The 23,527-nt window shown below is 45.8% G+C and overlaps 1 protein-coding gene across 2 annotated transcripts in view; it reads right to left on the bottom strand.

The window, feature by feature from the left end:
• PSTPIP1 (proline-serine-threonine phosphatase interacting protein 1) overlaps positions 1-22,672 on the bottom strand; it is a 57,122-nt gene extending 34,450 nt beyond the window's left edge. For both annotated transcript variants that reach the window (XM_075431883.1, XM_009941208.2), the window contains exons 1-2: positions 22,353-22,672; positions 3,208-3,308 (exon numbers count right to left, since the gene is read on the bottom strand). In XM_075431883.1, the coding sequence (XP_075287998.1) occupies positions 3,208-3,308; positions 22,353-22,385 (134 nt within the window). In that variant the 5' untranslated portion in view covers positions 22,386-22,672. The remainder of the gene's footprint in view (positions 1-3,207; positions 3,309-22,352) is intronic.
• Positions 22,673-23,527: the final 855 nt, after the last annotated feature.

The following is a 23,527-nucleotide window of genomic DNA, read 5'->3' as shown; positions in this document are numbered from 1 at the left end:
TCTCTTTTGCAACAGAAACCCAAAAAATGGCATCTGACTTCATCCATCAAAATTAAGGCCGGGAGGGGAATGAAGAGTAGGATCCAAAGGATATAAATTTAAATTTTCATTTAAAGAGAAGTTCTGAGTAAATGGGAGCCGGGAGCAGCAGGAAAACTTCTGCCCATTAGAAACACGAGGTGCTGCTTGAGCAGCTGCGGTGGAGGCGGAGGGGAAAGGAGTCTTGCTGGTTGGAAGGTGATGCTGTGACAGTTTTATGGAAGGGACAATATGATGCGGTGGGTCACCTAATGGGGAACTGTAACTAGTGACTCAGGCAGGTAGTTTGGTTTCTATGGTTAATACAGAAATACACTTTTTCTTTGCTGTTTTCCCCTCCCCCCAGCTCTGGAACAAGTTTCTATTCTCTGTTTAAAAAAAAAAGCAAATGTACTAAATATGTTATTTCCTTTCTTCTGGGTGCAAGAACGGAGCAGAACTGAGTTTTCAGTCTTCGAGTAGCTGCTAAAACCTACTGAATGCTCAACAGTAAATAATGAACAGACAGCCTGGTGTTGGGGACTGGGAGTGGATTTTGGTTAGGGTAAGTCCAGCTCTCAAAAGGGATTTCAAAGTGTTTCAAACAGTTTTGAGCCTGAAACTTTGCACTTTAGAGGAACGTACTGTTTGTTCACAACAGGAATTTTGATGTGGGTGTGAGGCCGTGCAGCCCTGCTGATCTGTTCTTACAGCCACCTTCCTGCTTGGCCACGCGGGGCTGTTTGCCGAGTCCTGGCAGTTTGAGAGCTGGGCTTTCAGCTTCACAACATGGCAGCTGCTGGGGAACATCCGAGCCAGTCTCTGGCTGGGGACTTTCCCCCAGTCCAAGGAGGTCTGTCAGACTGGTGGAATAGCAGAGCTGGGCGCACAGCAGCTTGCAGTTGCCGTAGCCAGGAATAGCAGCTGCTCCTGGCCTCTGCCCGTGGCTCCCACGTGTCTAATGCTGCACATTCAATTAGTTAATTGCTGTCGTCCTGCACTAGAAATTGCTGCGTTTTGGTGGGGTGTTCATACCTCGCTGCTTTGAGATCCCTCCTAGAAGAACAGGGTGCAAAATATAGTGACAGGCCACAAGAAGGTGCCACTTCATTTTCATGACAGATAGATAAGATTTCATCAAAATGGAAATATACTCCAGAGACACACAATGCTGCAGAAGCAGAATAGATTATTATTCTTCTGAATTTAATAACAAGAAACATTTCTGTGTCAGACGCTTTGCTTGCCACATCTTGGCGCTGCCTTTCCCGCTTTCTGGTACTCTCACACACAGCTTCTAGGCTTCCCTGAAGCCATTGAGAGCTGGAAGGTATTTTGTGGTTTAAACCTGGGGCTTTGTTCTGGAATACATCTGCTTTCTCGCTCCCCGATCTCCTAGCCCCTTCTCTGGACCAGGCAGAGGCATATGTGAGCAAAATTAATTGGCCTGGATGGAAAACTGATGAAGTGTTCGCGTAGCCAGGGCAGCTGGTTTCAGGACTCAGGGCAGCTGTTGCGGGAGTCCTTGCTGGAATTCTGGCATCATGCTCGTGATGCGGGCAGCCCCTAGGAACACAGATTCGTCCCATGCTTTGATGTCCTCCTAGGTCATTCCGATGAATGACATAAGGACAAGCTGAAACAAACATCTTCCAGAAATAAACTGGAAATAATACCTCCTTTCTTCAGCTCAGTGCTTGCTGTCTTTTCTCCTCTTCCTCCCCCCGCAGCATGTATGCACACACACAAGCAAATGCACGTATGCACACTCACTGGAATGTTTTGGGGTTTGCAAAATTTTGTGGAAACATTTCTCCCTTTAGCTTTCAGATCTGCAAAATAACTGTATCTGTATTTTTTCTTCTTTGTGGAAAGTCCTTTGTGCCTCCACCACAAACCAGGAAGGACCTTGTCCTGCGACTTGCAGAAACCTCTCTGATATGTTTTGGAAAGAAACACAGGCGTATAGAGCATCAGATGCATGCTGCAGTGTGGAGCCTGCCTGAAGCCTGCGATGCAATTCTAATCGCTGTGAGTTATGAGTCACAAAGGAGCCATTTTAAATGGTTACAGCTAAGCCACCATCAGACAGTTGTGACTTCAGGACTGTGTGACATGTGGCAGTAAAACATGCGTCCATTGGCGGTCAGGAAAAGCAATTCAAATAGCTTCAGAATTTGACAGGAGACTCTTTGCGCTCTGTGAAATGGTCAGCTTTCAGTTTCACAGCTCACATCCCCTTGAGAGTCCCACTGCTTGAAAAGTAGCCTTCAGAAATCCAAGCTAAAACTGGAAAGCTAGATGGGGACAGCATGGGAGGAAAGAGCAGGCATTGACTGAGGACGGCAGAGCAGTATTCGTAAGGAGGCAGCTCTGAGACTACCTGCTCTAGGATTACCTGCTGAATATGTAATCCGTGTTGTGTGGTCTTTCCTACGGGCCATGCATCAGCATGTATGCGCCTCATGTTCCATGGTGAAACTGGTGAAACCCTGCCACTTAAAAACACAACCAAATTTTGGATATTTTTTTCCAAGTCAGAAGTACAAAAATGAATGACAAAGGAGTCAGAGCAGCTGTGTAATATGTATTTTCTCACCCATAAAAGTGTCAGCTGTCTACAGCTGTGGGTGAGGGGCACCCAAGAAGCATGTAGAGGGTAGACACAAACTACAGCATTGTTATTCAAAGCCTGGTGAGGTTGGCAAACGATGTGGGCTGTCTTGGGTGTCTGGGAAAGGTTTTTGGTAGCATCTTGTGTAGCTTTGTCTGTATTTGAAAAATGGCCCGGTTTTGGTAGTTGCTGGAAACTGAAACAGTGCCTGAGGTAAGACCATGTCTAAAGAGAAAGAAAAATGTGCAAGTCATTTGCTCCCTCTAAAAGGGGAAACTCTGTAATGCTACTTGAGGATGTATGTGCTACGGTATGATTTTGGGCCAGTAACGACCTGGGTCTTAAAGGAGCTCTGGGTTTCTGATTCTTTCAACCTTCTCCTCTTATATCTTTGAAATTTGTTTCTTATCTGCCTTCACAAATCATGTCAAAAGGCTAGGATTCAAATCACTCAGGCTTTTCTGTGTAAACTATTATCACTACCAAATTCAGAAACGACCTACTGTTCCTCTCCAGATGACAAACAGGAGAGAAAATGGAGGCTGTTCACACTTTTTTCTCTCTGATTTTCTTACCTCTGCTTGAGCAAATCCTCCACATCTTTGCACATCTTCCTCCCATCCAACAGCCGCTGTATGAGCACCTCGTAGCCAGTGTGGAAGGTGAACTCCTTGCACTGAAGACAGAAAGAGAAACAGTTGAGCTGATTTGTGCACATAGTTTGCAGGTTTACCAGATGCCTCCTGTCAGCTGTATGGAGCAAATTAACTTTATGGGAAACCCAAAGGGACCTTTAGATTTGCCCGGAGCAGTGGCAGCTGGGGCAGTGCTAAGCGTGCAGGTATAGGTGGGTGAGGCTTCTCCAAAGTGAAGATCTGTAAAAGTTTTTATTAAATCAAGCTCGGTTTTTAATACTGAAAAGTGAAGTGGTTCACAAACTTTTCTGTGTGGAAAGCAGCTCTAGCTGACTTTTTGGGGAAGTCACGTTTAGCGGTGGGTGTGGGACCTTTGCAGAGCAGAGATGTATAGTGGCTCTTAAGGACAACAGCTCCTTTTCCCATATGTTTTCTAAAAAGAATGGTCAGAGTCAACTCCCTGCTGCGGGACTCTCGGTAAGACAGTGACCCATTGTCTAGACGCGAGTGGAGAAGTGAAGAAATCCAGTGCTCATACGAATATCGACCCACGGGATAGCGGTATGCTATCTGCTCAGTGGTGGGTGTCTTGAAGGCAGCGCTCGTGGCACGGGGTGGCAGTTTGCTGCTAGACAGCGCTTGGGTTTTGGTGTGCTGTTAGGTTTTCCTCTGGGATTGCTGTAACAGTTCTTATTGTTTGAATCAGTCTGTCTCTGGTGTAAATTCAACATGACAGGGTTTAAAAAAAAAATAGAACATAAGCACATGGAGACCTTGGGAATGTGGACATCGGGTCTTCAGGAATCTGCAAGTCTGTGTTTGAGGCGCTTGCCAAGGAGAGCAGCTTCCCTTGCTTTTGCATCCACTACCCGATCTCCACGCAGTATGTGGGATTCACCCGTGTCTTTGGGTATTTTTGCAGCCTGTCCTGCTCCATGCACCCGCGTGGCACACGGAGCCAGCCAAGGCAATCTGTGCTTTCCAGCCAGCCACACCAGACAGGCGAGGTCCTGGAGCTGGGTGGGGTTTGCTGCCCCGAAGCCAGGGCTTTCCTCTCCTGCTGGGGCTCTGTGCCTTCCGTGGCTCAGGGCCATGCTCCCCTGCTGAGGTCTAGGACCGCAGATCGCTCCCCATCATGCAAGTCCACACGTCAGGCTTGTCCCTGCCTATGTGACCCATCAGAGCACACCCCCGTGCAGCTCAGGAAAAGAAATCTGATTAATGAGCAGAAAAACAAGTAGTCTTCTGCTTCTTGAATCTTTTTCCCAACTTCCCGATTGCAGTGCAGCAATGGTAAATCAGAGTCACAAGAAAGTTAGTGCTGCTGAGGAAATGCTGAGAGCCCAGAAAGGGAAGGGAATCCAGTTGTGACATGCTCCGAATGTGGCACTGGGAGAAGATTTCTGAGTTGTCCCACTGACTCACAACAGGATCTCAACAAGCCATTTTCACTTTGAGAGCCTCAGTTAACCGGTACATAGTGATAATGTTACTGACAATGCAGTGGTGAATGTTAATCTGAGCTTTATGTTGTAGCGTTATGGTAAAATCACGGACTGTGCAACCATAAAGAGAATGAATATGTTCCTTCCCTCAAGCAGTTTATGTACATGAATGTAGTTTATCCATCTATCCACTGTCCCCTAAGCAGTTATCATTTAATAAATGTGTTACAGAATCACAGAATGTTAGGGGTTGGAAGGGACCTCTGTGGGTCAGCTAGTCCAACCCCCCTGCCTTCCACCATGACTGTGAAGAAGACAGCTATTGAAGTCTTGGGGTTGGGAAGGCTTCTCTGGCAAGCAACTGTTGGACACTTGAGCTTGCAGCTTCGCTTCCTTCTTGCTGGGATGGGAGAGGAACAGGGTGAGCTCTGGAGATGAATGGTGGCGGCCGATGGCAGCCTCAGTGCTGCTCACCCAGGCCCCAGGGCTTCTGTGGAGGCAGACCTGCGAGGGCGTTGTTTTGCTCCTTCAAGAGCTAGGATAAATTTCTGCAGAAAACCTACAGGTTGTAGTAACGTTTCCAGTGCTATAGTTTCGTGACAGCAGTAATTGCTTCTTCCTTAACGGACAATTTTATCACGAGCAGTGGGGAGAAAGGAAAGACAAGCATAATGGCTCACGAGAGACAAAGACAAATGCCTCTGCCAGCAAAGTGTCTGCACTACAGAGCCAGGCAAGACCATAATGTAGATAAAAGAATATGGAGAGATGGTGCAGTGGATTCACTGTTATCACTGTTGCAACCACAGGAAAATCAGAGGATTACATGTGCTTAGCTGAAGAAACATCACCCCTGAAGAAACAGGCTCTCTGAAACAAAACATCAGTTTTCCAAGGGCAACTTACACATGCACCCCCCAGGGAGGGATCCTGCTGTGAAATAAACAAAGAGCAGCAAGTTTTTCCCATGCATACAGGCAAGCAGGAAAGGTTCTTGGTAATACCATGGCAATGGGCTTGTCACTTCCTCACTCTCCCTTTTTTCTGAGGACATCCCAGTGTCAGAAGGCATTGCTGCTGTGAAAATCTCTCTTAAATTGCTCCCTCTGCCTGGCAGAAATCACTCTGGTCAGATGCTCCACAACCAACTCACAGTCCATAAATTTTGATTGTCTGTTTCCAGACCAAGTAACTTCATCCCATAGCTGTGTACAGACCTTCCTTGTCGCAGAAATGCTGCCCAGAGGTACATCAAACTACCACATGGGTTTCTGTCACCCCAGCAGTCAAGCATACTGCTACAAGCAACAAATGGAGAGCGATAAGCACACTGCAAAGTTACTCTGCTGTTTCTGTGCAACATATCTCATTGTTTAGTAAATGCTAGAACTCACTTAGTGTCTTCTCCCACCTCTTGTAAACTGGTGCAGTTGCTATAACGAAAGGATGGCAAATGCTGTAGATCAGAGAGAACTACTTATTAAATTACTAAATTCCCTAAATAGAGAATGCAGAACCTACTCATTATCAATCCAAAAACACACACATAAGCACAGCAGTGTGCTGGGAGTCGGCCTGCTGACTAACAGCCCTTCTAAGGGCCTGATAAAACTACCTAATGGACTCGATTCAACCGTTTATAAATAATGCAGCCATTATAAATGAAGTTATTTTATTTATAATAATTCGGCCATTTATACATAAAGTTACTATAAATATAGGAATATTTTAGCCTTTTAGTGCATATAGAAATATACCTGTTTAAACACGAAATCTGTAAGAGCGCTTGCACATTCCTAGATCACAGGCTTTCTACCAAGCAGGACATGGGAGTAATGTTCTCGCCCTTCATTCTGTGTGCTTGTACACACGTGTGTATGCCAAGTGCAAAGAGCCAGTGCCTTACTCCACGGTTTTGCTTTCTGTCTGTTGCCTGCTAACACAAGTAAGGCTTGAACTTGTTGAAAATGGAGCCATGGTAGCCGCATCTGAAGGACAGCTGGAATCTCCTCTGATGGGGGCATCAGTTCCTGCCTGCTAGGTTTGTCTGGGTTTTGTCGCTGTGTCTGACCCTTGTAGAGGGATTTGGCTCCAACAGGTCTAAAATGGGCTTCACACCACAGGCACTTCTTTAATTTTTCTTAATTTTGGGGGGATCCATCTCAGAATTTGCTTTATTGTCCTCACTATGTGTTCCTGAAGAATGTGAAAGCTGTATTTCAGAAGCCACAGCACCTGAAATCTAACCCAGGGCTTCCTCAGCCTCTCAGGCAGCAGAACTGGATGTGGTCTAAGTAGTATGTGTCACTAGCATGTCACAGGCTGCAGCGGAAATGTAGCCCGATGACAGCCCAGGTTTAGACAGGTTTAAGCTGCTGTGGTCACTCACACTGCAGCGTTGCTTCTTAATATCCAACCACAATGTAGCCATAAACCATTTAGGCCTAAGATTACTTACACAAGCATTTCCCTTTCGTTTCAGCAGCTCTTTTTCTTCTTTCCTGTGCTGCACAACTGCATCCTCTCTCGGTCGCTTCTTGAATCCAAACAAACCTCCTGTGCCCTGTCCTGGGATGCTGGGTTTCACTGCATTGATTCACATGTGTCCTTAGAGTGCCTGTTTCAGGCTGAATAAATCCCTGTTGGACAAGGATGATGCTCTGATTCTCCAGTAAAGTCTAACTGAGGCTTTGTACCGTGACATTAATGTCTGCTCTCTGAGAAACACTTCTGATACATCAGAGCATGCTATTTGCTTGCTTTCGCTGTCAGATCAGACCAGTGGCACCTAAATGATCTGCAGTCTATTGATACACCTGCAATTTTCTCCTCTCCTGCAATTTTATGAGGTCCCAGAGTGTGTTGTACCTTTTTGCTACTGGTCTCTTACTCTCATTTTGCACCTTGAAACATTAACTTTATCTGCTTTCTGAAACCCTGGGCTTGAAGGTTATCAGATATCTCCTGTACAATATTTCATTCTACCCATTTCTTTCAACAACAGCTATTTCCAGCCCATCCTTAATGTTTTATGCAAATATCTGCAATGAATATATTGAATAAAATAAATCCTGAGACCATCTCTCAAGAACGCTTCCTCCAGCTTAGGCATTTCCATTTGGGCACAAGCCCCCAGGAATGAGCTCTTTGCCCACTTTGCAGCCGTTCTTCTCCTGCTCTCTTTGCTCCAAGCCCTGCTTTGCTTTTCTTCTCCAGTTTCTTAAGGATTTCCTGTGCAGCACCGTAACAGACCCCACATTTTCTTTGTCAAGACAATCAAGACAGCAAGATTATATCCCATTAAACAACTGTCTAGCCTTGATAAGCTCTCACCTTTATTCTATTTTCCATTTGCCATTTTGTCTTACAATTAGCATTGGCATCGAATGGTTCTGTAAAGGCTGTTAAAGTCACACAACTCGGCTAGTGCTTGGGCACCTCTCGGGTGGGACCTTGTAATGATTGTAAGTACTGCTGAATAGTCAAAAAAGTGAATTTTTTTATGCAATTAGAAAAGAGGCTGTAATGAAATAACAAATGTACTCATTAAATGTGTAAAACATAATTTGTTTATAAAAACATCTAGGTAGTTGCTTGGAAGAGGGTGATTTGAATCACCACCAGTAATCTATCTCCTTGCCAAGAAAGTGATTCCACTTAGTCAAAGCGTGTATGACTCTGAAAGAGGATTTACTTGTCATGATTTTAATAAAAAGGATTAACTAATCTGTGTTGTCCAGCAGACCTGTAATCACTCAGAAGACAGTGCTGGACAAAGGGATTTCAGTGTTGCAGGCAGATTTGTATTGTCCTGAGATTCTTCTGTTAATAGTTCACATGCGCGTGGGTCTCTGCCCCGAGCCCAGGGTTGCTCTGCTCGTGGGGAGAATCCCAGCTGATGGAGAGGCAGCGTCTCCTCTTCCCATTTACAAAAGCTGCTTCCCTCCAGCACAATGAGCAACCCTGTTCCTCTAGAGATGAGAGGAATCTGGAAGGGGGTATGTGACTGAAAAACATTAATTTTATGCTCCACTTTAACCAGAGTAGCTTTTCCTAGAATGCTTGAAAGGAGGCACGGAAGACTTCAAGCAGAGGTGTTGACAGTAAGCACACAGGGACACGCTTTCTTCTTCCCATTGTTTTTTCCCCCAGGGTTTAATGATGCTGCTCCCTCACATTAGCACTTTACTGAAGAGATAGGTGCCTTGAGACTGCACCATCCCGTCTGGCAGAAGCTGCTCTGTAGGCAAGCATGCAGGTAAACATCGGGAGTTAATTGTGGGAGAGACCATCCGTGGCTCTGAGCGGGTTTCTGCAGCCGTGAGGGAGAGGGTCTGAGGATTTGGGGTTGGTAACGCAGGCTGCAAGCAGGAAGGCTCCCTGCCCAGAGGGCAGAAAGTGCCGTACAAAGGTAGCTGGGAGCTGACGCAGTTTCTGCTTACCTGCTGGTGGCACAAAGCTGGGTAACCCCGTGCTAAGTCCTGTGTCTCCAACTAGCTGGGGATCAGCCTTACAGCCCACCCCTTCTCTGAGCCTTGAGCTGCCTCAGAGGGCACCGCAAGGCTTTCTAAAGAGCAGGCGGCTACATTTTGAAGTCACGAGGGTACTATTGCAATAATATCAAGTAGGAAAGACTAAAATGCTTTGCTGGTTACTGAAGCGCAGTTTTGGTAAATAGCTGTGATGATGGACTGAACCGAAGCAAAAATTTCCAGGCTTGTGTGCAAAGTGCTCGCTAAATTGAATGCCCTTGCACGTCCGGCTGCTAATATTCAGAAAGTGACAGGAATTGATGGAGTCGTGGCAGTTGTGCTGTAGAAACTGCGGGCTCTTCTGTTGTGGCTGGTTTTCTTGGAACACTTCTAGCACCATCCCGGGACCTGGCTTGCCCACCCAGAACTTTTTTCCGAGGTAGCTTACATACCACGCTTCATACCTCTATCCGCTCCTGCAGGATAAGCCGGCTTGCCAGCAGCTCAGCTGCTTTGCAGCTGCAGTTGTCTGTCCTGCTTGGTAAGTGCCACCGCAGCTCCACGGCAGCTTGCCGTGTTGCTCAGGGGAGCCATGGTTGTGGCCTCTTTCCCAGCCGCCCAGCCGCTCGCTTGCATCTCGCAAGGAGCCGCGTCCTAGGTGGTGTGCAGGGAGGGTAACCCCCAGGGAACCACACAGCTTCAGTGCTGCCCTGACTGGGAAGAAGGCCTGGAGGAGAAACAGCTACGTAGCAGATGCCGGGTGCGTTGCTTGGTACTCAGCAGGAGGGCGCCGAGCCGCCCTGGTGATGAAGATAGTATCAAAATCAGCAGGTTACCTAACCACTCTGCACAGCTAAGGTGGGCCTGACTGAGAGCGGTAGTGCTACGAGCACCGACAGTTGTAGCGTAGCTATCAGGGATTCTTTTAGCCTAATGATCCTTCATTGAGGAATTATTTGGAAGGTATGGTCCGCAAATGTTCAAAAAATCTTAAAGCAAACAGTTTCTCTTAAGTTTAAAAATGTTTAGCTATAAGAGTGCATTCCTTGTCTTTGTTCTTAGTGGGATTTTCCCAAGGCGTTTATCAGAAATATTATCAAGATGGGTTTTGGACTGAAAATGATAGATGTTCCTAAATCACCTAAATAAAGTGTTCATACAGATATTTTTAAAATTAAAAAAAAAAAAAAGAAAGAAACGGAATCTCTATGAGTATCTTTGGAATTTTTTTAAATTCAAACTTTGTTTGCATCATAGCTTATCTTGTTTAGTGAAGGCAAGCTCTTGACAATTTTAGTAAAACAAAAACTCAAGATTAATTTTTCCAGGTTCAGAAATGAAGTAACGTCTGGTGTGAGGATGACGTTTAGAGGGAACAAGAGATAGTGAGTTCCAAACCAGCGCCATTCTGCTAGTATCTTTTTCAGCTGTCAGAAAGAAATCTTTTGTATCCGCAGTTGTATCACACACGGTGTCGCAGTCCGGGACTGAAAGCAAGTTGTTCTGGCTGAGTTATATCAATGAATGATATCGTTGCCTCATACCACTGTGAACTGGCACTGCTTAAAAAAAAGCGTTTCTAGAGCTTGATCTCTTGACCTGCGAGTCCCCTTGTCAACGGCTCTATCAAGGGCTTAGTGTTTACTGTGGGTGAGCAGCAAACAGATTTAACAGCCAGCAGTCAAACGTCATTTATAATCTCAAAGTGCATTTGACTGGGCCGGATATTTACCATCATGCCATGGTCTTTCACTGTAATTGAATCACTTGCTCTATGTTTTGGGGGGGGAAGGGGGCATCCCCTGCGATTCTTTAAAATTTACTAGCATTTCTAGGAATGTATTCACCATACCAAGTGTTTTAGGAAGTCTCTTGCTCTTTTTCTGCACCACTCAAGCTCTCCTGAAATAGTGCAATGAAATGGGATAGCAGTGAGCACCACTAATCTGTGTATCTGATGTCCAAGTTGAAATCCCCACTCCAGCTCAGCTGCGCTACTGAGGAGGGGTGCCCGGGGTGATAAGCAGCAGTTGGGCATTGCTTCCCGTGACATGAGCTGCTGTCCTAGCTCTGCTCTACACCCATGAGACATGAAAGAGCCTTTTTCCAAAACAAAAACCCAGGTTCTCAGGCTGATCCTCTGCTGCCTTGTCCTGGAAATGTGTCAGCAGCTGAAAACCCAGCTGGGTGACCTAATTAAGAGGGGAGCACATAAATGGGAGGAGGTTGTTGGTGTCCAGAGCAGAAGGGAATTGCAGCTGAAGCCTCGAACTGAGTCTCCTCTGACCAGTGTTTAGTGTGATACGAGTCCTTTTCTATAAATTTCCATGTGATGACAAACTGGTTAATGAGTTTAAAAGCATGCGTCCGTGCTGCATACTGCTGTACTGTGAAAAGCTCCTTTTTCTTACTGGCTGGAACTGGTTTGAATGGATGGGATTGCGATGGTTGCTCACGCTTTCCAGGATCAAACTAACTACAGAATTTATATGAAATTAAAAAAAGAACTTTTTTTTTAAAAGTATATGATTTTTCCACATAAGCAGAAAAAAGCAAGGAAAAGTAGGGGGGCTGGAGCTGGCTGCATAAAATTTCTCTCATTCCGTGTGGATTCACTCTCTGGACGTTAGGAACATAGATGTTTGCTGAGGATGTAGGTGGCTATCTTGGGACATTTTAGTGGTAATTTCAGGAGGTGACTTGGGTGTTTTCAACTTGTGGCTTAGTTCACAATTTCACTGCTGCCTGTCACCTAAATCTGCGATGCAGTACTTTTCATGGGGACAAGGCAGTATTTATTGCCAGACATGAACCTTGAACGGGGCCTCCAAAAACCAGAAGGAAAAAAACATTGCATTTGTCGCTTTACAATTGCTGAGCTGCTAGATTGCCGTCTCGTGCTTCCCCCTGTAATGAGGTAGGCTGGAGAACTTCAGACGAAAACAGATTCTCATCAGACTTGAATTCTGCGGCAGCTAGGGTATTCAGAAATAAATGTAAATTGATATTTCACATACTTCACAGTAGCATTGCAGAACTGGTGACACTGAGCAAACCGGTAGCTTCCCAGTGGTCTTTTGCTCTTTGTGACATTTTGGGCTCTCTCCAAGAAGGAAGTGGTTGGTTTTGAGTTCTGCTGACAGGAGGAATTTGCTCCTCAGCTTCCTGAGCCCTCGCCCTCTTCACTGGCGTCCCGGATTGCTCATGTGTTATGTATTAGGCATTCTTGCAGTCACCGTGTGTTGTTTGGCTCTCTTCACATTTTAATCACCCGATGATTTGCATAGCTGTAAAGTGGCTGCTGCACAAAAACCTTCTTAACTTGAGCAGGTGTTTGTTGGCTGGCAAATTAATGGCACACAGGGAACAGGCTTGCAAAGTCTCAATTACGGCCTAATAAAAGGACTCTGCTTGTGCTTATTACCTCCATTTTAGCTTCTCTTCTTAATACTTTAATTAAATAATATTCTGATGAGCAACGTTTCCTAAGGAAGAAAAACTGTAGCTTGAATTTTTGCTCCCTTTGTAAGAGTGCAAGTTTTTATGGTGGTTTTGTTTTGTTCTGTTTTTCTTTGCATAGCAGTGTCTTTACATTTCATAACATGATTAATCACAAAATTAGTCCTCCAAGCTTTAGCTAGAGGACTGGAGGATGAGACAATGATCTCTGAACTTTCAGCTTCTTTCAAACACTACGTGGAAGGAGCTTTGCCTGTTGGAAGGCAGAAACAGAGCTTCGGGGACCTGCTATGGTATCACCTCCTCTCAGCTGCCCATCTGCCCATCTCTCCTTATGCCTTCCACCAAGGGCATGAGCAAAGGCAGGAAATGGAAACCTTGTGCCATCCTTTCTCATGAGAACACCTTCTTCGTACTGAGTAGGAGAAGAGCATCTCTCTTCATTTTGAGGCACTGTCACCTATTGTTTTCTTCCAAGTGAAGCTTCTGCAGGTGGGAGTCCCGGGAATTTTATGACCACCTTCAGGGCATACCATGCTGCAGCTGTGCAGCAGTTCAGACCCCTGATGCTTCTGCGCTAGGAAAGGGAGAAAAGGGCCAGCAGCCAGCTGTGCATCACAAGAAAATTGTGACAAAAGAGCTAGGAATCCATCCAGGAAATCTGGATAGAACAAACTTCTGGAACACCTTTGTGATGGGGATAGTGAGAAATGGGACAGGAGGAAGTAAAATCCCTCATTAGTTTTAAATCGGAGCTTGATGTGGCTATATGGCACAGGCTTGCGGTGGCAGCATCCCTTTGTATTTTCTCCACGTGGTGACTTCAGGCGACACCTAAATCCATAAAGTAAAGTGGCTTCTTCCCAAGGCCAGCAGAGAGGCCTGATGTGAGCGTTTGCTCCTGCCTTTCATAAGGCACAGCACTGTTTTGCCGTGGTGCCTTCTAGAGTCCAGCAGATAAATGTGTCCATGAAATCAGATGTCGCTTCAGCCTCTTACTGAATAGTGTTAGCTACACAAAAGAAACTGGAAGTAAGATAAGGAGAAATAGAATCTAAAAAGTAGAGGATACTTCTGTTTCATACAAAATAAGTGTCAGAGTTTATTTTTGGTTTTATTCCTGTTTATTTCATCCGCTTTCAGGTCTATTCTCTTCTAAAAGAGTGCTCCTCTCCTCCCACAAACGCTGTGGGCTCAGTCCCAGACCACTGTGAGAAACACGAAACAATCCTGACTCGCTCAGGGGAGAGACAATTGTGCAGAAGGTCAGATAGAGCCACTGAAGCCAGACCTGTTTAGTTCGTACATTAATTCATGAAAAAAACGATGTGTCTTTCTCCTCCCTGTCTTAGAAAACTTAGAATTCTTTCCTGTTAGTCCTGAAAAAGGTACTAAATAAGACATACTCCTGCAGCCACACTTTCTGCTCGCCCTGTAAGAAGAGCCAGGCATTTTGTAGGTGGTCTTCCCTGGCACGCAGGGAAGGGTAAAGCTTCAGGAAATCTTCCCGGAGTCTTGCTGTACAAGGGGAATGGATTAAAGATTTAGTCCATTTCTTAGTGAGGATTATTCCGATAGCTACATATTACCATTTCCATTTTACAAGAGATCTTCACCATTTAAACAATAATTTTCAACATATCCTGTTACTCAATATGATGCAACATATTCTTACACTCTGTTAGTACCGCGTAGCACAAAGTTCTGGGAATTGTGCAACCCAACAGAAGAAAATCAACTTTAGGCTTTTAGAAGTTCTTAAATGAGGGGGTTAATTTAGGAAAAGTCAAGCAGTTTGTCCAGGTGGGACAACCATGCCTGTATTACACGACATTCCAGGAGGCCTATATAGGAAATGAGCAAGATCTATGTAAGTGGGTGCACACTAAGGGATTGCTCCGGCACAGCCGTTTTTGAACCCTTTGAGCTGTTAAAATGGTTGCATCAGCCTGACTGTCACGCACGGGGTGCCTCTTCACTCAAAACTGCCCTGTCTTTTAACCAGCAAGAATAAAATCCTTGTTCCACTCGCAAAGAGCCTCAGCGTTCTCTGCCTTAGGAGTGTTTTACGTTCTCGTGAGCTTCTCTTGTACAAAATGAACTACTATCGCTTTGAGAGCAGGGTGCGAAATGGTTCTCTTGCTCTGCACATTTATATAAGACTTTAAAAGTCCACATTTCACCTCTTGACAACAGCAGCAAGAGAGAACAACAAAAACAGACATTCACGTTGATATAAAGAAGAAACTTGCTCTGAATCAGGCAGATCTGATTGAGCTATCCCGCCACCTAAGCTGGCACACTATCGACCATCTGCTGGCTATATAGGGAAGGGAAATTTTATTTTCATCTCTCCTTCCTCTAGCTGTTTTACTTGTGGATGAATCTCCTGGAGTGGAGGGAAGGCGTGCCTGGACTCTAGGCTGTGGCTAGGGTAGGCTGTTGGGCAATGGAAGCTCTAGTTCTCGTTCCAGACTGCATTCTCCCCTGCAGACCTCCCAGCACCCCAGAGGGCTGGTTTCTTTACGGTTTTGGCCTCTTCTTCCCCTCTTTGGTTAGAAATTTCACCTTAAACCTCCATCTCCAGAGGAAGCCTTCAGCAGATGTGAACTTTTTCATGAAAACCCAGCTTTATCTTCTGAAACGGCTTCCCTACTTCCAGTGAAACTGTGTTTTCCCACAAAAAAGTTTTGCCAAAATGGCGAGTCCTGACCAAATGTGCAGCAGGGGTCTGTCAATGGCAGCCACCTCCTTTCCTTCTGGTGCTCCTGGGGATTTCCGTCCCACTGAGCAGCAGCCCCCGGGGCTGTTCGTCAGCCCTGACTTGTTAATAACCCTTCAGAAATTACAGCACCTATTGCAAACAGTGTGAAGTGAGGAGGCTCAGACCTCAGTGTTGCTGACCACCTATTTTCTTTTTTCCTTTGCTGACACCTTTTTTTTTTTCTTTCTTTCTTTTCCTTTTAGGAATTAATTAGGCCTGGACAAATTAAAAGCAGCACCAAGTAGCATCTTGGTTTGAAAAGTTGTTGCTTGAAAGGAAAAAAAAAGTTTGTGTCTGTTATTTATTTGCTCTGAATGGAACAACAGAAGCTGGTATCTCTAAGCTAGCCCGAGCTCGTCAACTTTCACTTAATTCTCGAGACTAAGTAAATAACTGTTGCCTTTCATTTCAAAGAATAATGAAGTTGCACCGAGAGTGTTTCACCAAGAGCTATGGAACTTTTCAGTTCCTCAATCTTGTTCAATGACGTTTTTCCACCACTTTGAAGAAGTGCTAAACTCCATTTAAAGTAAGGGAGCAAGTCTTTGGAGAACTGAATAGCTGTTGGGATCTATACGCAGATTTTCAGCATTATTTTTTTTCCTTAACCTTGACCCCCTGAGCAGCACCGAGTGATCCCCGTGCAAAGCCATGCCCTCCAGCCGTCACCTCATCCCAACTCAAATTCCCAAGTTTTTACTGAACAACACAATGAACTTAGTACATTATTGAACTGTGGCTGCTGAGAAAAGTTTTATTACAAAACCTAGATTAAACAGGAGATGAAACAAATGCTTTCTATGCCATCTGCCAGCCAGAATCTACCCTGCTGCAGTATGGCATGAAAACAAAATCAGATAAAAGGTCCTTTTGAGCCAAAAGGAGCTGAAGAATAACAAAAAAAAAAAAAAATCTGTTTATGAAGCAGCCTAATTTGCTTTCCACACAAGTATGCAGTGAGTATAACTGGATTGAAATTCAGAGTCTTGCCCTGTGCCTGCAAAGCGACGCCAGGTCAGTGTCCCCAGTCAGCAGCTGTAAACTGGGAAGAAGCAGAAGTGGTGCGACTCTGCGCTGCTGCATTGCGGGAGCGCAAGCATTGTGCAAGGCAAGGGACGGGTCGTGAATCACGCAGTCCTGGAAGGAAAAAAATATGCTGAAATGAGATTCCTGGGGAGAATCTGATATTCACCCTGGCCAATGTGTCGTAGGAGGAGAGGCTGAGAGCTGGGCTTGCTCAGCCTGCAGAAGAGATGGCTCAGTGTGTATAAACGCCTGGGGGGATGGAGTAGGGGACACAGGGCCGGGACTTCTCAGCAGTACCCGGTGGCAGGGCAAGAGGCAACAGGCACAAACTAAAATACAAGAAGTTCTATTTGAGCGTAATAAGTTTTTGTGCTGTAAGGGTGGTGAGACACTGCAGCGGTTTGCCCAGAGTGGCTGTGGAGTATCTCCGTCTTTGGAGAGCGTCAAAACATGGTGCTGGACAAGCTGCCATGGCTGGCCCTGCACTGAGGAGGGGTTTGGCTGGGTTCCTGTCCGACCTCAGCTGTTCTGTGACTTCACCAGGAGTCGATGCACCTCGACAGCCTGCACCAGCAAACCAGAGGACAGCCTCTCTGGTCATTGCGTGAAGTGCTGTTACAGAGCCACTGGGTCCGTTTCAAGCCATGTGCGACAAATACTCGTTTAGGCGATATTCATTAGACATGTCTGTGTACGTGTGAGTGAAAAGAGAGCTGATGACTCATCTATTCCATATTCAAAATGCATAATCATGGCGCAGTTACAGTTGGCGTAAATAAGCATCCTCTGTTTCTCTGAGCCCAAGCCACTTTTGCAGAGCAGGACAGATCAAAACAAGCCAGACATAACTGCGTAAAGATACTAACGAAATTGTCACAGTGAGTTCATCAATCAACCAAGTTAAGCAGTCAAAACCCCTAGATAAGGCACTCGATTGCAGCATGGCCATCAGAAAATTTTAATAAAATGTAATTGCTTCACTGTCTAATTATTTCAAATGCTGACCTAAAACGAGCTTTCTGCAAACCCATTAGTCCACCTGATCTGGAAAGCCTTCTGCAGCCTTAGGACCAGCCCATTGTTTAAACCTCCCCCAGATACTCTTCCTCCTCACAGGAGGTGAGGTGTGCGTGTGTATGTCCTCCTCAGCTTGGTGTGCCACATGCAGGCCATCACTGAGCATATAACCAAAAGCTGCAAGCATAGAACTCTAGTCCTTCCACCTGAGCTCATCACCAGGGAGATGAACCACCCCGGAAGTGCTGGTTCCTCACAGACCCTCCCAGGTGCTGTTTTAGGAATATGGGAGATGGAAGCGGGCACTGATGTGTTTGTCTCGCTACCGATATCCATGCTGGGAGCATTAGTTCATCTGAGCTCCGTTTTAGCTGTTGTGCTCTGCTCAGAAGTGATCTGTGAAGCACCAGTCTTTCCATAGCCACAACAACTAATCAGATTTTCTGTTTGTGATTTCCTGCGGTTTCAATGCCTGTTGTGAGATTGCACGCCCCTTCACGGGTGCTTCTGCTTGCCTCACTCAGCTAAGCATCCTTCCCAGGTCACATGGGGGAATGTAGGAAGAAATTAAGTACAATAAAAGACTAGAGCAGTCTCTTCCATGGAGATGAAGTTGACCTCACGACAAACACAGACGTCAGCTGGGCAACTGGTTCAAATTTTCCTAGTTGGTTCCCCCTGTATTCCCCATTTCCACACACGTCCCCCAGTGATGACTTGCCCTGGGTGTACGCAGGGCCACAGCTGTACATCTGCCTCTAGTCACACTTTCTGGAGTTCGGAGAGACGCAGTACATACCAACAACAGAGCCCGGCCTGTCTGGGTGCTGGTGTGCCATGAGATTATCTATTTTAATTTGCCTTGTGTCGGTAGACACAGATGCAATGGGTGCAATTCAATTCAAATGAATCTCAGTGGGGAACCACTCTCAAAGCTGGGATGCCAGCACAGAAGTTACAGCAGCCGCGTCATTCCCTGCCGGGGCACAGTGTGCCTCGGGCTCAGGGGCTGGCAGGAGCCCTCCCAACAAACCTGCCCGGACTCGCTGCCTCCGCACTGACCTGCTTCAAAACAACCGGCCCTGCGACACTTAGCCTCTACAGGGAAGCGGGGGAGCTCCTGGTATAAAAAAGACTTCCTTTTTTGAGTAAAACAGTTGATGCTGTATATCTTCAGCACATTGCCTAGTAAGTCTAGAAAATAGTTTTACTCTGACTTCTGTAATCATCTCTGCGCTCTCGTACCACAGTTGAGAGTCTCATTAGAAGTTACGTTATTTATGAAACTAACTACATCTTTTTTGGTGTACATATAATACACTGTTGTGTAAAAATCTACACTAACAGTTGAGAGGTTCACCTACCAAGTCAGCTTTGCATTGAACCTGCTGTAGAATATAGCCTGAAGTCCAAACAAGAAAGGTTATGGAAGCTTCTTGTCTTGTAACGGGCTCTTTGTCTTCCACGGCTCCTGTGGCTATAGCATCCGACCATAATCACGGACACTAGACGGGTGGGAGTGTGGTTAATGAGAAGCCTGCAGCAGGTCAGGGAGGCAAATCTTGCTATCTCACATTCAAGGCCTGCATCGTGTTTGCTGGCCCCTGTCTCCAGCTCACTCATACTTTTCAGTCCGAGCTGCAAGAATCCACAAGCCCTGAGCTCACCCGCAGCTGAGAATGAACACGCACTTCAAACTTCGAGCTTCTTTCCTTTTAAATCCTAAGCACCTCAGGAGCCCGTGACACATTTTTGGAATTGACTTGGCCGCTTGAGTTTGATTCAAAGCTGCCCGAGGGAATAGATTTGCTCCCACTCAACTCTGGGAACTGTGGAGCTTGCCCCAAAACCGAGCACGTCCTTCAGCAGCCTTCCTCGTTCCCCTTCCCCGGTGGGTGCGGCAAGGCCAGTCAGCGGTGCTGGTAAGCACTGACCTACCTCTTGGCCAGGAATAGCTGCGTGTCACAAGGCTGCGACTGGAGCGTCGAGCAGCACGTTGGAGACAAAACAAAACAGAAGGAAAAGGCGACGGCAAGAATTTCAGAGGAAAAGCAAATGATGCGTACAAGAACAGAGAACGAGACTAAGAAAGAGACTCAGTGTTTGTGACAGAAGCAGAAAGATTTTCTTAGTGCTTTTTTTGTAACAGAAAAATTAAAGTTGCTCAGATCTCTGCCTATTAACCTAAGCCTGTAAACATGAAACTTAGCCGGTGTCGCAGATGCGCTCCCCATTAACACAGGAATTTACCTGCCTCTCTAGTAGGAGGCTAGAGGAGACAGGTGAGGTCTGTTACATTTGCACAGCAGCCCAGCAGAGCAGTAATCCATTAGCAACTGCCCTGCACTGGTTGTCAAAACCAATTTGTATTTTCATCTTGCTCATATTTTCCGAAACACACGGTCAGAGGATAGAAAACTACTGCTAAGAAGCACATTCTAGTGGAGACTTTGAGCAACAACTTTGCCTTGAACCATTACAGAGTGCGTGGAGGATATAAAACCAAAAATTACAGTTAAAAAATATACTAGTTCTAGCCCAGGCCATGATGCAAAGAAAATAGAAAAAAAAGAAGCACAAGTGTGAAACTTTTAGTATAGTACTATCACTGCTACATTTCATAAGGGAAAATAGAGATTAAGTCACTGCGACATTTAATAGGGAAAAAAAAAGAGCTTAAAACTTAGACCTGTTATGAGCAAGAATTTGTGTTTTCTTGAAAGACAGCACACACTGCTCTTACGAAGTCTGAGGACCTTTGGGGAGGAATGAATGATGCTCTTTCTCTGCAATTCAGGGAAGATCTGCTGCTGTTAGGGTTTCTTTACATATTTTACGTTGCAATAGGTACTAAAGAAACTTCTGCCTATCCGAAAGTTTACTGATTGTACGAGCAGGGAGCTGTTGCTTAGGGTGCGGCTCGTCAGGGGGAATCACGGGGAAGGGGTGCAGCGATGTCTTTCGGCAGGTCTTGGAGCTCAGGGATCTGTACGGAGTGATCTGCTGTGGTGCAAACACAATTTCTGGTTTTTAATCATAAAGATGGTTTGCATTCGTGGTACAAATTGAATAAAGAAGATAATTGTTTACTGAAGCAACCCTAGCAAATACATTTCCCTTTCACTAACGGGCATGGCAGAACCTTATGAATGCTAGAATAATTGCTGATCTTGTGATCTGGGGGGCAGGCTGTACTCTTTTGCCACATTGTGCAACATCCTGTAAGTTTTTAGTTTAAAAGACAACTTACTGCATAGCTAAAACTACGATCCTGCAGCCGGATGTATTTCTGCCCTGCTAATCAAGCTTGGCATACAAGGTTTCCAGCCAAACAATGTTAGAAACAAAGCCGCTGTCCTTTGAGGAAGGTGTTAGATTCAGAGCTAAGCAAGGACTATAGTCATGTTGACATGACTATGCCCAGGAGAGAAGTTTAGGGAGGAAAAGCCAAAACAAACTGGCCTGGCCAGATTCTCAACTGGCATTCATCGCCCTGACCCTACTCCAGTCTGCGGAGTACACCTGATTTATTCTCGCTGAAGACCAAGACCCTGGAAAGTCAATACACCAAAGGTACCAGCTCTGTAAGTCAGACTGCGTATTTTGGGAGGAAGTCCAGAAATGCAGAAGCTGCAGCTCCCAGGGCAGTACTGGCTTGTGGTCGTGTCCCACCCTGTGCATTGGACTGGGCAGTTAGTAGCTGTATAAAACAGGAGGCACGGAGGATCTCACGTAGTCGTGGTCTGGCACAGTTAGGGTTAACATCAAAATTAACTTTTGCATTTCCTCATTACTTTTTTTTTTTTTTTAACTGTTCAAATCTGGTGCTGGAGCGAGGGCGGGGAGTGCTTCCTGGAAGTGCCAGGAGGAAGGTGGTTCACTGAAACTTCTTCTTGCCTCTGCCCTGCTGTTTCGTACCAAGAGAGGGTTTACCCTGAAGGGCGGGCGGGTGGAAGGAATGCGCAACCAGCAAACGCGCTATGAAGGGGCTGTTCTACTTGTCCTGACGCAAAAACGGCAGGGATAGCTCCTATGCCTTCATGTCTGTCTTTAAGTCAATGATGGCCCAGACGAGAGGGCGATAACATCCTGTTGACCCAACTTTGCAGCGTTAGGGCTTTGTGGTTGGGGTTTTTTTTCCTTAAAACCTCCACTCTAGACGCAACTGCAACACAACCTCGGATCACCCTGGGGAGACATGACTAGGGTCGTTTTACCCTGTAGCTGCAGAGAAAGAGCTTGAAAACAAGACACCAAACGATTCTTCAACCAAAAGTCAAACAGCCAGAACAGAGCATGTCTACTTGGTTTCGTATTCACAGTTTTTAAGCCAGTTGTGAGTGTTCAGGTTTGGTTCTCAAGTGTCTGTGCTGGTTTTCTCTGGGTGCCTACACGTCTCGTGCGTGCCCTGCTGCACCACAAAGCAGGCACGGTCTCTGTAGGAGGGGGAGCAGTAGCGCTTTGCGCGTAGCCGGCTGGCTTTGCTCCGCAAGCAAGCTTTAGAGAAGTCAGGCTGTAATTCGTAACCGTTCACCTGCTCAGGGGAGCCACTCCTAGAACTGAGGCTGCTCTCTGCATGCGAGCGCTCTCGGGGCGATGAGACAGGCAAACCCACATCGCTCTTGAAAGCAGTTTCTTGACCTAGCATGGGAACTGGGAACGTCAGTTGTTTTATGTGGATTGGATATAATTCTTTACAATGTATTCTTCTGGCTAGGATCAAACACTTGCACTACCAAACAGCATGTTAATCTCTGGAGACAAATTTGCTTTTTTACGAAACTAAAACACAGAACGGGATTAAATTAGTTTTAAACTATGTCTAGAACTAAGCTGTATTTTAAAAGGTTTTTAAATACAGACATATTGAATATAGGAAAAGCACATGAGATGCTCACTTACCCAAAATGCATCTTTAAACTCCAGCTGGGTCATTATTGCTGTTCTGTGGAGCGGGAGGAATCCTTCAGCAGGTTCGTTCGCAGATGCGAGCAGCAGCAGCCGCAGCACTGAGCTCTGCTGCTGCAGCCCAGCTGCAGCAGAAAGAGGAGCACATCCGCAGACCCGTCTCTTCGGAAGTCAGCTGGTGAAAAACAGCATCGGGCAGTTTCAGGTAGCTCCGCGTAATGACCTACGGCTGCTATGGGACAGAGGGGAAAAAAGTTCTTGCACACACAGAGTGACATGCACGCACTCAGCACCCTAACCCCAAACCTGTTTCTCTTCTGGTAAACAGTTAATATTGAAATGAGGAAGCAGGGAGATGTCAAATGATGTCAGGCTGTTCCTTGCCTTGCGAGCAGCTGGCAGATGAAAAAAAAAAAATAAAAAAAAAAGGAGAGAGAAAAAAAGTGGTAAAATTCAGTGATATGATTTGGTCAGCTACCAGAGGAAAGAGCACAACCAAAATGCAAAGGAAACCAGCACAATACAGAAAGATAAGCTGTGGAGGAAACAAGAGACAAACTATCATACAGTGCTGTGGTCTTACAAAGAAAAAGAAGCAAATGCAACGTGTGTGCCACATTTCTGCAACACCTTCTGGGGCTAGCAGAGGCCCGTGTGTTTGCAAAGGGGAAGCATAGCTCAGCGTGGCGTTTTGCAACTGAAAAGGCTTTTCAAGACTCCGGTTAAATTAAGAACACTGTCAAGCATGCAGGTGTCTGCACACTGTTAGATACCTACACATCTACACTGAGGATATTTCTGATTTGCGTGCCCTCATGTGAATGTTTGTATGAACAAGCAAGATACTTGAAATTTAGAAGTAAAACCCCAACTCTTGAAAAAAACTTGCGACAAGAGCTAAGAGTTTAACAGCACCAGGACCTGAAGTGGAGCTTCATGGACCTCTGCGCCGGCAGCGCGCCCAGTACCACACCCAGCGCACTGCTGACATTGCGTCCTGCAGGCAGCCAGTTAAATAACCTGACCCGTCGGTTACAGCGCAGCTGCAGAGGAGTGCTCACCAGGCAGTATGTCTAACACTTCCACTAAATCCTCTTCAAAATACCTGTCCTGCAAGTGAGGTCGCCTCTGTTCACCTCCTTGGGATGTTTTAAGGATTCTGCATGCTC

Source organism: Opisthocomus hoazin, chromosome 10 (genome assembly GCF_030867145.1).
Source record: "Opisthocomus hoazin isolate bOpiHoa1 chromosome 10, bOpiHoa1.hap1, whole genome shotgun sequence".
Taxonomy (NCBI): domain Eukaryota; kingdom Metazoa; phylum Chordata; class Aves; order Opisthocomiformes; family Opisthocomidae; genus Opisthocomus; species Opisthocomus hoazin.
Note: the sequence above shows the minus strand (reverse complement) of the source record. Positions and strands in the feature narration are given on the sequence as shown.